The sequence below is a fragment of the Budorcas taxicolor genome, chromosome 16 (assembly GCF_023091745.1).
Source record: "Budorcas taxicolor isolate Tak-1 chromosome 16, Takin1.1, whole genome shotgun sequence".
NCBI lineage: Eukaryota > Metazoa > Chordata > Mammalia > Artiodactyla > Bovidae > Budorcas > Budorcas taxicolor.
This window is the reverse complement of record NC_068925.1, coordinates 42,202,344-42,217,072: the sequence shown is the minus strand read 5'-3', so window position 1 is coordinate 42,217,072 and position 14,729 is coordinate 42,202,344. Positions and strand designations below refer to the sequence as shown.

At 41.7% G+C, this 14,729-nt stretch overlaps 1 protein-coding gene across 1 annotated transcript in view; it reads left to right on the top strand.

Annotated features, from left to right (window-relative positions):
- The window catches only part of VPS13D (vacuolar protein sorting 13 homolog D), a 266,036-nt gene that overhangs the window by 96,039 nt on the left and 155,268 nt on the right, over positions 1 to 14,729 (top strand). The window contains exons 40-46 of the mRNA XM_052654160.1: positions 825 to 899; positions 4,258 to 4,363; positions 5,436 to 5,588; positions 7,676 to 7,811; positions 9,134 to 9,181; positions 11,353 to 11,503; positions 11,591 to 11,801. Coding sequence (XP_052510120.1) covers positions 825 to 899; positions 4,258 to 4,363; positions 5,436 to 5,588; positions 7,676 to 7,811; positions 9,134 to 9,181; positions 11,353 to 11,503; positions 11,591 to 11,801 — 880 coding nt within the window. The remainder of the gene's footprint in view (positions 1 to 824; positions 900 to 4,257; positions 4,364 to 5,435; positions 5,589 to 7,675; positions 7,812 to 9,133; positions 9,182 to 11,352; positions 11,504 to 11,590; positions 11,802 to 14,729) is intronic.

The window sequence follows — 14,729 nt, the reverse complement described above, 5'->3', positions numbered from 1 at the left end:
TAGTAATGATCCCCCCCAGATTTGTGCATTTTGTTCAGGCCAGCTTCAAAATAAGCCGTTGAACTAGAGGTTCTTAATATGAAGTTCAGCCTAAGGGAGCCACTGATTCCTTACTGTTTCTTTGGCTGGGAAAGAAAATAATGGCCTCTTTTTTGACATTATCATTGGCTTTGCTCAGTAAGGGCTGAGATTCCGTAGGTAAACCTGGATGGCATGGCACCTTAATTCATTAGTTTTGTAATCAGGGACCTTTTATGGAAATGTTAAAAAAAACATGTTCTAGAAATGTTCATGGTTAACATGTAATGTAAGTAAGACCATGACATAACTCCTCAGCTGAGACTATAGCCTTGGAACACAGGCTGATTATTCCTCTTGAATTTTTGAGACCCGTGGGGGGCTAGCATTCTACTGCTACCACCGTTTCCAGTTGGAGCGGAGCAGCTCCCACTAAAATCTGTACTGCTTGTTCTTGGTAACTTTTCTATGCCATGTGAGAACAAGCATGCTTTAAATTAAAAATCCTCAAAAGGCTGGTCATTCTGTTCCAAGTGAATGTGAGTACATTTTCTTTCCCCAACAGAGAAAAAAAGGAGCATGCTCTGTTGACACAGGCTCCACAGTAAAAGCCAGCAGTAAAGCTGTCTGGTTCACCTCATCAAGTGCCTCGTGAGCGCCTAGTGATCACCAGAGGAATGAGCCAATAAGTGCATGATGCTTGCTGTGTTTGTAATGTACACTGTTTGCGCTAATGTTTCGGAGACGAATCTTCTTTTTCGCTGTATTGATTCTCACCCTCTAACTTTGTCTCTCCTGTCTACCAGGCCTCCCCCTTGTCTACCTTAGAACTAGGAGTACAGCCAGTCTGACTAACCTAGAGCACCAGATCTATGCTAGAGGTACAGTATAGCCAAGCGAGGGCTTGCTTTATTTTCCTGTTTTAAGAACTGCCTTGTACATCTTATTTTCTGTGAACATGGGAGCCAAATGGGGGTATACCCAGTTATGAGTACTTTGTTTTAGTAACAGGAAAGATCATTTCCAACTAATGGACAAAGTGCCGTCTTGTGTTAGAAGGAAGTGACATGCTGATTCTTATTCTGTCTCTTGCATCTGCTTTTTAACCTTTAGTGGAAATGAAATCAACTCCACAGTGTATGATGCAGAAACATCCAGTGTCAGTTAGAGGTGATGTCTATACTGAAAATCAAGACAACCGTCCTCCATCAAGCCCTGCAGCAAGTCTTTGTTTATAGACTACTCTGTGAATGTTTATTCTCATGGTAATGCAAAGGGCGGTGTGGAGTAGGAGCTATGATGATCAGGAATGGAGCTCAGAAAAAAATTTCCAGTAAATAATTGCTTAGACAAAAATCTTAATTTCCTTAGAAATGAATTGAGGTTCTTAGGAGGTAGAAAAAAGAATGTTCTTTGTTTCTATCTCTGATCCTTTAAGGGTTCTTGAGAATTTGACTGGTAGGTAAATATGAGAGGCAGACATCATAAACTTCAAGGAATTAGAATCCCAAAATGTTCAGTTCTTCTTTTGTGTGAAGGAGTGCAGTTTAATGTGAATGATTTATGTTTGTCCTTGGCTACCACCACCAGATCCTGGGTCATAGTGTATTTTGTAAAAATATACCTTTTGAGCTTCATCTACTAGGAGTTCAGAACAGGGATATTAGTAAATGAGGGCAGTACTATGATTTTTTCCTGAAAGGTTTTGTTAGGATTGATGTTCGTGAAGAGGGCTCCCAAAGCCCAGGCTTGATTCTTCATTGTTTCATGAATTTATACTTCTAAGTTTTTCTTTATCTGTTATTTCATCTTTTGGGCTAAGCAGAGCATTATTCCTGTGTAGTCCATGGGGACAAAAGCTCGGAGAGACTAAGTAATTTGCCTCCATTCACATGAGAGGCCTGGGACTTTATTTCTCATGATTTACAAGCCAGGTCCTTTCTCATAGGCTGAGCTGCTTACAGAGCATTAGAACCCGCACTGTGTATAATGGTCACATTTCCCTGGGGATCAGGTCCACAGGGCAGACATTGCCTCAGCTGGAGCTATTTAAACTAAATGTGGACGTGAGGAGCTTGGGGTTCTTTCAGCCTGTGAACCAATTAGGTCTGGTCACCAAAGGAGGTTTCTGAGGCCACCAGGGAATCCTGTTCTCTTTGGTGAGCTTGGGGCTTTTGTCCTGTGGCGTTATGCCCAAGCCAGGTACACAGCTGATCTGGACTCTGAGTGTGGAAGATGTCCGCTCCTTCCCCTGTGAGTTTAGACTTATGAGCCTCTCCACGTATTTTTATCCTCAGTGAGGCAGGCTGTTGAAGTCTCTGCGGGTATGTGCAATCCACACAATCAGCTTGGGGACCTTAGCAGTGTGCCTACCTAGGCTATTTAATTTCACAGCCATATACTCGTGAATACCTTTATATGGGTTCCTAGCACTTTATTCCATGTTACAGTGTGATCAAAGCTATTTGCCACCTGTTCTTTTTAAATCTAATTTGCAAATGGAAACTTAGCGTCTGGCTCACAGTGGGATATGAAAGCACATCTGGCTTCTTTTCCTCCTGGGCCCTTTATCTCCTTCAGTAAAGCTGCTCTCTGGCTCAAGGAGAGGGAGGTTCCTTTCAAGGTGCCACAGTGAGTACTGTTTACCCTGCTGACAGCTCTTAAATTTTTTACTCCCCCTCTGCTCTTGTCAGCAGCCTCACAGCTACTCCTTAATTTTCAACTTGTTGAACACTTGATTTTTTTTTTTTAAATCAAGCCTTGGGAACTAAGTGAGGCCATTGGGATGAGAAATGAGCATATTCTAGGTGGAGATTATATTTAGATGCATTTGGGGTGTCTCTAAAAAGCTAACCACTAAGTTGTGGGAACACGCTGGAGCCTACTCACTTAACTTAGACTCCCCTGAGCCGTTCTTACCAGAACAGAACTTGTCTTAACCTGAAATGGCTTGTTGTGGCGTGTGTAGAGCACTAACTTCTGAAAACTTGAGAAGCTACAAAGGGGAAAGGAAACAGTAGTTACTTTTCAGAAGATGTGACACTGACCTAACCCTACTGCCCCTGTGCCGTACGAGAGAGGTGGGAGAGGCAGGCTTTGGTGGGGTTGGCCTTCTTGATTTTGCTGGCCGGAAACACACGGTCCTAGAAGATGAATTGAATTTTGCTGTAGTCTTCTCAGCCGGCAACTGCAGGCACCTCCAGCTGTCATTTTCTCCACAGCTGCAGACCACTTGGATCCTGGTCTTCCGAGGGCTGTCTTTGTGCTTTAAAGCCAGAACAGAGTAAGACTGGGCCTCGCCGGTTTTTGTAGGCCGGGTGTGTGTTACTGAGCACGTCAGCCTGGAGGCTCCTGGGCTGCTGCTGCCTTTGTAGTTCCTGCTCCCACCTCGCTCTTTCTTCGTGCGGCCAGTAGAGGGAGTGCGCAGCAGGCCTCACGGGCACCGGAGAGCCTTCCTCAGTCTGTTTCCAGTGTTCATCGTCAGGTCCAGCTCCCCCTAGAATTGGCTCATATGGATCAGTGTTTCTCTCCAGTTTCCCCGATTAGAAGCTGCTTTGTGAAGGAAACCATATTTTGTGTTCCTCTTGGCATCTCCATAGAACCTGCCTAATACAGATGGTAAGGATATCTGTGCCAGAAAAATGAGCTAAAAACTTCACTTAAATAGCTTTGGGATAGTTACCTTTTTGAACTTCCAGAGAGGAAAGCCCACAACTGCATATGTAAGAGAACAGGAAAGGATGTTTTTATTTTTTTATAAATGTGCTTAGTATGACTCAAGGGTAACTGTTATACAAAAGAGAGCTTCCTGAAAGTACAAGTGTTTTGGACAAAGTGATACAAGTACACATGTTCTGTCTTGCTGCAGTTCAGGTTATCCATTTAGAATGGCTTTCTTGGAAGCAGTGGAGGTTCATGTCTGTCTGTCTTGATGCCAGCCGTGTTAGGTCTAATGCCTTCTCCTGAGTTACGGCCCATAAGAATCACGGGAGAATTGTGAGGTGAGACTTGTCAACCGTCACAGTCAGTTGTTGGGGGACTGAGTCATCTCATAGTAGGTGGCAGAGTACATGGAGATGTCCTGCTTGGCCTGTCAGCACACCTGTGGGGGTTCGTTCTTTTTTCTCTCCACTATCAGCCTCTGCCCAAGAGGCCACGGTGGGCACTGCCTCCAGGTGTGGGGAGGGTCTCTGCTGCACAGGTCAGGGCGTGCGCTAACGGCCTTCTGTTTGCTCACAGCAGAGATGAAAGCCCCTAAGCGCCGGCAGCCGTTTGTCCCTTTTGCTCTGAGGAATCATACAGGCTGCACTTTATGGTTTGCCACCCTGACCACCACGCCCACCAGGTAAGGAACACGGGATCTGTCACCCGGTGCCATCTCTATCACCGCAGGCTCCTGTGTACCAACCGGGCAGAGCAAGGCGGGCCCTCCGTGAGGCTCTTAGGATCCATTGCATTTGAATCAATAATGTGCTGTCTTGCTGAGACTTATGATGGAGGTTCTGATTCTACGTAGAGTCTGTAGTCAGAGAAGTAGATCTTGAGTCTGAAATATCCAAACTGTGATCTTGATCCTGGCATCCATTGTTTTTAGGGTAAAAGTTGAGCAGTTTAAGGATGTGAAACAAAAGTCACTCCATCCTTTCTCCTTGGTCTTCATTTCTACTTCCCCCTGTAAGAGAAGCTGTATGCTATTATGAAATCATATGTTTTGCCCATTTTTCTTCCAAAACTGCTTGAAAATACCTCTCATATCCCTCACCTCTACCCCGAATTATCTTCCAAACCTGCAGCACACTTGAGTCCAGGTGGAACTGGGTGGAGTTGGGAGAACAAATGAGTTCACCTAAACCAAGTGAGAAGGCTCTCTAACAACTTTCTGCCGATTTAGACCTTGGTTCAGCTCTCCAAATGCAGGCCTATCTTCCCAATTTAGTAGTGAAGTATATGAAATGAGGACCAGAATAAGTTGATTTGAGAATGTATTTCTCCTGTCTCCACCAAGTATGGTAGTGCTCCAGAAGAAACTTTTTTTTTAAGTCACTTTTTAGTAAATAGTCACTTAAAAAAAAGTCACTTAAATATTGGGTTGGCCAAGAAATTCATTCAGGTTTTCTAATACTATAGTTAAAAGTCACAACTAGCTTACATAACCCCTTAGGGTACCAGACCCTACTGCTGGCAGCAGGTGATTCTGCGGTGATTGCTTTCCAGCTATTTGTAAAGTTTCAAATGCTGTGATTGGTTATGAAGTTAACTTGAGTTATTGACCTTTAAGGTCCTCTTTTGCAGCCAGGTTATATGGCCTTATTGCTGCAAATTACATCCTGAGAGGGTTTCTGCTTCCAGCCCTGAGTTCTGGGTGAGAGGGAGGTGGAGAGAAAGAGACCAGCTGATACTGTCTGCTTTGGTTCCAGGGCTGCACTGTCTCACAGCGGGAGTCCAGGGGTGGTTCCGGAAGGGAACGGGACACTTCTTGATGATGCTCACAATGTTAGTGAGTGGCGAGAAGTCCTGACGGGTGAAGAGATTCCCTTTGAATTTGAAGCAAGAGGAAAGCTAAGACACAGGTAAAACGTGGTGTTCTTTTTGCCTCAAAAAAAGGGGATATATATATATATAATTGTCCCTATTGTTTTGCCTCTTCACTTTCCTTTGTTAATGACTTTAATGTTTTATTTTTAAAAGGCATTTAGAAAACCAGTGTTTCCTTTTTTAAAAAATATAATGACTATTTGGGAATACATTTCTTTCCATCAGTTATCCCTTTATTTGACATGTGAGGTGGTAACCAGTATGTTCCATGTAACTACTTTGGTTGAAGCATAGACAGATCATAGCTGTCCAGTTCATTGCATCCTAGCTGGTTTTCATGATGGAGTGGTGACATGGTCTTATGAAAAACATTATCAAAGCACAGTGAGTTTTAAGCTACACATGTACCCTTTCAGCAAGCAGATGGTTTTAGGAAGCAAAGCCGGTAAGATGCTCTCGTTCCTTTTTTTCTTAATATTTACTTATTTGGCTGTGTCAAACCTTAGCTGTGGCACGAGGGATCCTGACTGTGTCATGTGGGATCTTCTGTTATGGTGCACGGACTCTCTAGGTGCGAGGCTCAGGCTCTCGAGTGTGTGGGCTCAGTCGTTGAGGGTTTATGGGTTTAGTTGCTCCATAGCATGAGGGATCTTAGTTCCAAGACCAGGGGTCAGACGCATGTCCCCTGCATTGGAAGGATTCTTAACCGGTGGACCCCCAGGGAAGCTGCATAAGATACTCTCATTCTAAGAATAACTCACTTAGGGAGACCACTTGCTGATGCACTCAAAGCCACCAGCTGAAGGCTGGGAATAAATGCGAAAGAACATTGTGCCTGGTAACCGACAGGCTGTAAAATGTGTAATAAAATGTTCTTTTACTTCCCAACGTTTTTAAGTAGAAGGGCTGTCTGGTGGATACTGAATAGTTAAGATTTGAGCGTTTGCGCTTCAACATCTAAAACTTCAGAGACTGGCTTCAGCCTTCTGTGGTCACATGTGTTCTTGGTGCGTTGATTCTTTGTATGCAGACGTGTTGCTCAAACACTTCTTCCTTCCATATAGCTCTGTGCCTGTGCACATTACTCCCTAATGGCAAGAGTTCTGAACTTGGGTGCCTCCAGTGATTTTTAGGAAAAAAACAGTTTATAAAAAAAATCTCTGCGCTGGGCACATGTACCTGGAAACCATGTTAGAATTTCCAGGGATGAGTGGTGAGCATTTTTCTGTTCCACAGAGTTCCTGGAGAAGCTAATTATAGAACCATTCGCTGTATTTCTTAATAAGCACTGCCTCTGTTGTAGGAGCGGTTTGGCTTTTTTGTCATTTCCGTTTCTATGTTTTGTAACTCATTTCAAGTCCCACCTTTCTGCTTGAATTCATTGAAATAAATGCCTTCTCTGGTGTTTCCCCCTTTGGCATCCTGTCCCCCACTCCCTGCCTCCCTCCCCTCTTCCCTTCCTGTCAGCCTCAAGTCCAATTCCTCATTTCAGGCTTCTGGCTTGAATTAGGCAGAATCTAAAATAGAATTAAATGTGCAATTTCCTCCCGTTCCTCCTGTTCTGCCCACTGCCTTCTGCTGCAGTTTCAGCAGAGCACTTTAGCCCTAAAACCCTGTGGGCTCTGTGTCTCATTACCCTGTCTGTAAGCTTCTAGGACTGAAGCCCAGTGACTGAGTGTGGTTCTGAGAGAAGCTGGAGATTCCACAAAAGAACCAAGGAGAAAATGTCGTTTTAGGCATTTCCAAGAGTGTGGTTATGTGATTACATTGCTAGTGCAGCATTTTCACTACCCCACTGTCCCACTTTTAGCTGATGTTATCATTTCATAAAGGTTCAAGTGTAGGGGTGGGTGGAAGACAGACCCGAGCTAGTTCACCTGGTTTGTACAGAGGGAGGGCAGTTCCCACTCTTACTCAAGCTCTGTACATCTTGCAGTTTTGTTTTAAGCATAAGACACAGTTAAAAATATCCTCTTGATTTCCCTTGCATTAGGTAATCACCAAAAAGTTTGGCCAGCTGGGTGTTTGTGTCATTATGCAGTAAATCCGATTTCAGGCTTTGCTTCTACTCCTCCCTTGATAGGATTGTGCTTAATGTCTTTTTCCGTGTTCTGCCTGACAGACACACCCATGACCTCCGGATCCATCAACTGCAAGTAAGAGTGAATGGCTGGGAGCAAGTGAGCCCAGTGTCTGTGGACAAAGTCGGGACCTTTTTCCGATACGCTGCACCAGATAAGAATTCCTCGTCCTCTACGGTGTGTGGCTGTGGCAAGGGTGTTCAGTGGCAGGGTTGTGCCTTGGCCACACACCCTCAAAGTCAGGCAGTCCGACAGGCCTGTAGTAGCCTTGCTCTAGTGAAATCTTATTCCTTTTTTTAACTTTTTATTTTATATTGGAGTATAGCCTGATTGACAATGTTGTAATAGTTTTAGGTGACAACAGAATGACTCAGCCATACATTTCCATTCCCCCCCCAAACTCCTCTCCTATCGAGGCTGTCATATAACACTGAGCAGAGTTCCCTGTGCTGTACAGTGGGGTCCTTGTTGGCTATCCATTGTAAATGAAACTTTCTCGTTCTTCGTTTTTCCTAGCGCTGGGAAGAGTACCCAAGATTATTTTGGGTCAGTCATAGGCGCTGATAATCACCATATAGATAAGCCAGCCAGTGGTTAGTTTTAGTAGAAAAACAGGACCTAAAATTGGCATCAACACATATTACCCTACCTGTGCAACTCCATTTTATCCTCACCTAGACCAACTGGCAATTTACAAGCTTGCCAAACATACATTGGCTTTATTCCACATATCATTATGCTTACTTTATATTCTATCTTCACTACACTTTTATGAGGCTACTCCTTGATCCTTCTAGCTCTGTGTCTCCAAATTCTCCTCTCTGGCATAAAGACGGACGTCCACTGTTGTTTATTTTCTGGTCACACATCCTCTTACATACCCTGGCCCTGATTTTACCCAGCTGTAGTTCTAGAGGTTGGAGGCCAGCCTGGAGAATGCAGCATTCCTGACCAGAATGTGCAGGTGGAGGCTGGCATCCCAGCTGATAGGACCGCCGTGGGTGCTCTTGCCAGACAGTCACACTTCGAGGGGTAATGGTGTTCCTTGTTGAGTAGCCAGTGGTGACTAGGAAAGCACAGATTTGCAGAGATGTGGGAGCTTTCCTCATGCTCGCTTGCTTCATGAAATATGTTCTTGAAAGACACTGATGTTTTCATGGTCCATCTCATGCCCCAAGTTTCTTAGAAACAGAAGCTTTCTTTCAAGATTACCTTTTTCTGCCCAAGTTCACATCCAGGAACAAAAGGACTAATTCCCCCCAGAGACACCTTTCTATTGTCTTGATGCATCCTGGAGAATTTTGTGTATATTGAATGATTGTAAAAGGAATATTGCTTTTACCATATCTTCCAAGATGCTTTTTCTTCATAGTAGACCATACTTTACCTAAGAGTATTTATAAACATCGCCCTTGCAAACAACTTAAGTTGTCATTGAATTTAACGATGTCTGTGTCTTAGCTCTGTACTGATTCTTTGACTTTGGGGATCTTTCTTAGATCGGCAGCCCGAGCAGCAGGACAAATATTATCCATCCCCAAGTTTATGTGAGTATGATTTTTCTGTGTCACTGTGTTTACTGAGTGCACACATAGCTCCTGATGACCACTGGGTTCTGTGGTTGGAATTTATCTTTTTCATTTTCTGTTAATGATTTCCTTCCTTTTAAAAGAACTTGCAAGGAAATGTTTTCACCTAACTTGGTGTGTGAGACTGAATATTATAGGGAAGGAGGAAAAAAGGGCAAATGGTTTGGTCCAAGGTCTCTTTTTCTAAGTTAAATATAAATTAACCTTTGTACAGCTATACGTATTTTACAGGTTTTCCCCCAAAGGTCAACATGAAAGTAACTCAGAATGAAAAATAGTAAGCTTCCCTCCCCCATTTGATTTTTGAAACATCACCACAGGATGACATTAAAAGGCTGTTTTGTGGTTTTTGCTTATAATTTCTTCTCCCTGAGGATAGTAAGTTTTAAAATGTGAAATTTCAGATAAGCATAGAGGCAACAAGATTGAGATTTAAGACAGTTGTTACTGGGCCCTCGTTCTCCCGGGCTTTGCTGGGCTGGGTCAGCGGAGGCTTTCATGATGATTGTGTCCTTTTGATAACACTCTAGGAGGCTGTACTCCACCTTAATATTTTTTTTCTTTTTTAATTTAAAAAATTTATTTGTTTTTAATTGGAGGATAATTGCTTTACAATATTGTGTTGGTTTCTGCCATATCTCAACATGAATCAGCCATAGGTATATGTATGTTCCCTCCCTCTTGAACCTCCTTCCCAACCCGCATCCCATCCCACCCCTCTAGGTCATCACAGACACCAGGTTGAACTCCCAGTGTTACATAGCTCCTTCCCATTAGCTGTGTATTTATACATGGTAATGTACATGTTTCAGTGCTACTCTCTCCCTCTCCTGCCCTTGCTGTGTCATAAGTCTGCTCTCTGTGTCTGAGTCTCTATTCCTGCCCTGCGAATAGGTTCATCATATTAGGTTCTAGATATAATATGTGTTAATATACAATATTTGTTTTTCTCTTTCTGACTTACCTTACTGTGTATAACAGACTCTAGGTTCATCTACCTCACTAAAACTGACTCAAATGCAGTCCTTTTTATGGCTGAGTAGTATTGCATTATATATATGTACTCCAGCTTCTTTATCCATCCCTCTGTCAACTAACATCTAGGTTGCTTCCATGTCCTGGCTATTGTAAATAGTGCTGCAGTAAACATGAGGGTACGTTTATCTGTACTCTTCCTTTGCACTGGAACTACCTGGAAGTTTTGATTTAAAACATGGATCTTTTCCTTTGGTTGTTTCTTAGGTTGGTTTTCACATAGTGTTTGTTTTAATGAAAAAACTAGCAGTATGGAAAGCTTAGATGTCATGTCATTTGTTTCTCCAATAAAAAAAAAAGCAGTATCAATATATTCTGAGTACTCAGAGTAATAGTTTTAAAAACTTTCTATTTTACCTAACGTGAAATTTTATATTAAAAAAAAAAACAAAACCCTAAATTCTTGGCACATGGTAGTGGCACAAAGTGTGTGTTAAGTGTGTGTTAAATGTGTGCATGGACACATGAACACAAATAGGAAACAGTGGCTGCACCTATAAGATCAGAAATAAATCAGTTTCCTCTAGTATCTTGGATGGCATCATTGACTCAGTGGACACTGAGAAAATCCTAGGTTTTAGTGAAGGACAGGAGGCCTGGCATGCTGCAGTCCGTGGGGTCTCAAAGAGTCGGAGTCGGACACGACAGTGAACAACTAGTACCTTGAGTTTTATGAACCTTGGTGTCCTGTTAAAAAAAAGAGTAATTATTGAGCAGAACTTAGATTATTATCATTGTGAAGAAGTTTTCTTTTGAAGTTCTTTGAAATCCAAATGTTGGCTTTTTATAGGTATGTCAACAAACAGTGTATGGGCATATTGAATAAATTTCATCACATTTAGGAAGAAAAGTTATTCTTCCTAGGAAAGGCATGCCAGTACAAATAGCTCTTCAGAATTGGCTGTTATAATAGTGGGTATTAAAGGATATTCACTCCTATTAAAGCAGAGTGGTTTTAGAGCTTAATGACTCATTTCACCGAAGATACATAGTCATAGTAAGATGCTTTATGTAGGCCTTCTGACCACTATTATTATACTTGGCGTGATTTTCAAAAGCCACACTTTTTTTTATTATTTCTCTCTTTTCCATAGTTCTCTTCACTCCCACCCGTCCGGGTCGTCTTTGCAGTGACAATGGAAGGCAGTGCTCGGAAGGTGATCACGGTCCGATCAGCCCTCATTGTGAAGAACAAGCTTGAGACGCCGATGGAACTGAGACTGGACAGCCCATCAGCTCCAGACAGTGAGTTCTGACACTGCCTCCTTGTACCCTGAGCTGGACTTCGGGGTGGGAGACATGCCTGAGTGCTAACATGTGTTTCTGTGGCAGAGCCCGTGGTCCTTCCCGCCATCATGCCAGGAGACTCTTTTGCTGTGCCTTTACACCTTACTTCTTGGAGACTGCAGGCCCGGCCCAAAGGACTGGGTGTGTTTTTCTGTAAAGCTCCTATTCACTGGACCAATGTAGTGAAGACTGCCGAAGTCAGTAGCAGCAAACGAGAATGCCACTCCATGGACACGGAGAAAAGCCGGTTCTTCAGGTAAGCATGGCATGGTAGTGCCATGTAGATTTTGCCATTTTTCTTCCCTTTATGCTTTCTCTGAGGACCCTTAGTGATTCATTTGTGCTTGTTGAAAACCCTAAAGTTCTTACTCGTTAAGTGTTAGAGTTCATAAGAATTCAAGAGTTAACCCTGGGCAGGAGAATGGCTGTTACTTACCACCTAATATTCATGGGAGAAACAACCACAAACCCAGTACTCACACATATGCGATTAGAAAGTGGTCTGTCTGCATCAGCTTAAAGAGAAGACATGGAAAGGGACTTCCCTTGTGGTTCAGTGGTTAAGAGTCCACCTTGCAGTGTAGGGGATGCAGGTTTGATCCCTGGTCCAGGAACTAAGATCCCACGTGCCACAGAGCAACTAAGCCCAAGTGTCCCAACTAAGACCTGATGTAGATAATAGGTATATAAGCGTATGTGTATATGTGTGTGTGTGTGTGTGTGTGTGTGTGTGTGTGTATTTATTTATTTTAAAAAGAGTACATATCTGGAGAGGGAAGAAAAAACAATGATAAGTTCTGATTCCTACGTTGGGGAGCAAAATCCTAGAGGTGGAAAATTTTCAAATGACAAATTTCAAAGGAATGTGGGTAAAGGTACATCTAATACTGACTTTTCTTGGGGACTTTGACAAAATTGTCATGTAGACTCCTCATTTCCTCTTCTGAAGAGTACAAGTAATATACTAGAGTCAATGTTAGAAAAAACACTGGATTGCTATTGTGAGATCTTTCTAAACTTAGACTTTAAACTTGTTTAAATGAGAGATGATCAGCTTTAGTTTTGTTTATAGCAAAGACAGGCATATACTTAGTTTAAGAAGATGATAAAGGAGAACAAGAAGAATATAAAGAATGCCAGTATACCCTTTATCCAGATTTACCAATTGTAAACAGACTACTCTTGGTGACTTATAAAACGAAAAAACAATAAAGATATAAATGGTTTTGAACGGTGCTGTTAGGCAGCTTGTTAAAATTGGCATTTATGAAACATTTTAACCATCAATTCCAATTGCATTTTTATTTCAAGTATCTGCGGACATTCATCAGAAGAGACCATCTCCTGGGCCATGAAACAAAGATCAGCAAATATTAAAGAATTGAAACCCCTCACAATGTATTTCATTATTGTGATAGTTATTAAGTTAGACACCAATGACAATAAGGTGCTTACAAAACCCCAAATATTTGCAAATTAAGCGATACATTTCTAATAACCTGTGGGTTAGAAAGACATCACAAAGAAAATAATATTTTTAAATGAATACTAATGAAAACCAGACATATTAAAATATGGGGGATGAAGCAAAGGCAGTCTTAAAGGGAAATGTGTAGCTTTTAATGCTCACATTAGGAAGTCAGGAAGATGTAAAATCACTGCTCTAAACTTCTTCCTTAACGTAGAAGAGCAAACTAAACACAGAGAAATAGGAAAAGAAAAGAAGTATGAAAATCAACAAAGTAGAAAATAAACAATAGGAAAAATTAACAGTGTCAAAATTGGCTTTTTGAAAAGATTCACAAGCTTGATAAACCTCTAATAAGACCAATCATGTTGCGAGGCAAGAAAACACAAATTGCCCGTATAAGGCATAGAGAAAAAGAATTGCTCTAGACCCACCCTACAGATATTAAAAGATTTGTTATAAACAATTTTATGTAAATAAATTCCACACTGGAAGGATAAATTTCTTGAAAGATACAGATCGCCAAAACTAACACAAAAAAGAAATAGGAAACTCAAATAACCCAATATCTATTAAAGAAATTTAATTTATAATACAAAGGCTTCACACAAAGAACATTTAGGACCATAAAACTTCACTAGTGAATTCTACAGACATTTAGGGAAGAAATCAGACAAGCTCTTTGCAGACTCTTTCAGAAAGTAGGGGAGGAGGGAATAGTTTTGACTCATTTTAAGAGGCCAGCATTCCTGATACCAAAAGTGATATAGTTATTATTAAAGAAAGAAAAAAAAGAAAACTACAAACTAGTATTCCACCATGAAGAGACGCAAAAATTCTTAACAGAATACTCCCGAATAGAATCCAGGGAGTGAAGTTTATCCCAGTAATATAATAAGCTTAACATTCAAAATTGATAAATGTTTGGGTTTTTTTTTTTTAAAGCATGTGTGTTAATTGCTTAGTCATGTCCAACTCTTTGTGACCCTATGGACTATATAGCTCACCAGGCTCCTTTGTCCATTGGATTATCTAGGCAAGAATACTGGAGTGGGTTGCTGTTCCCTTCTCTATGGAATCTTCCCCATCCAGGGATTGAACCCAGGTCTCTTGCATTACAGGCAGATTCTTTACCAACTGAGCCGTCAGGGAAGCCCTTTAAAAAGTATGAGACTTTATTTGATCAAGACTTCAGGATTCCAGATCAACCTATGGAAATCAATTATATGCTTATATTTTAGCCGTGAACAAATGGAAAATGTGATTTTAAGAAACACCATTTACAGTAGCACCAAAAAATTTTATTATTTAGGAATCAGTCTAGGGAATGATATACCAGTCTTTTACCCTAAGAATTACAAAGCTTTGCTGAGGGATAGTAAAGAATCTGCCTGCCCGTGCAGGAGATGGGGGTTTGATCCCTGGATCAGCAAGATCCCTTGGAGAAGGCAATGGCAACCCACTCCAGTATTCTTGCCTGAAAAATCCCACGGCTAGAGGAGCCTGGTAGGCCCCAGTCCATGGGGTCGCAAAAGAGTCAGACATGATTTAGTGACTGAACAGCAACAAAATTAATGAAAACCTATTAACTAAGTGGAAAAACAATCAGGGTCATGAATTGGATTGTTAGGATTTCCATTCTCACTAAATTGATTGGGAGATACAACCCAGTTAGTTATCGATAAAATGAGTTTTTTAAAAAATGGCATATGAACC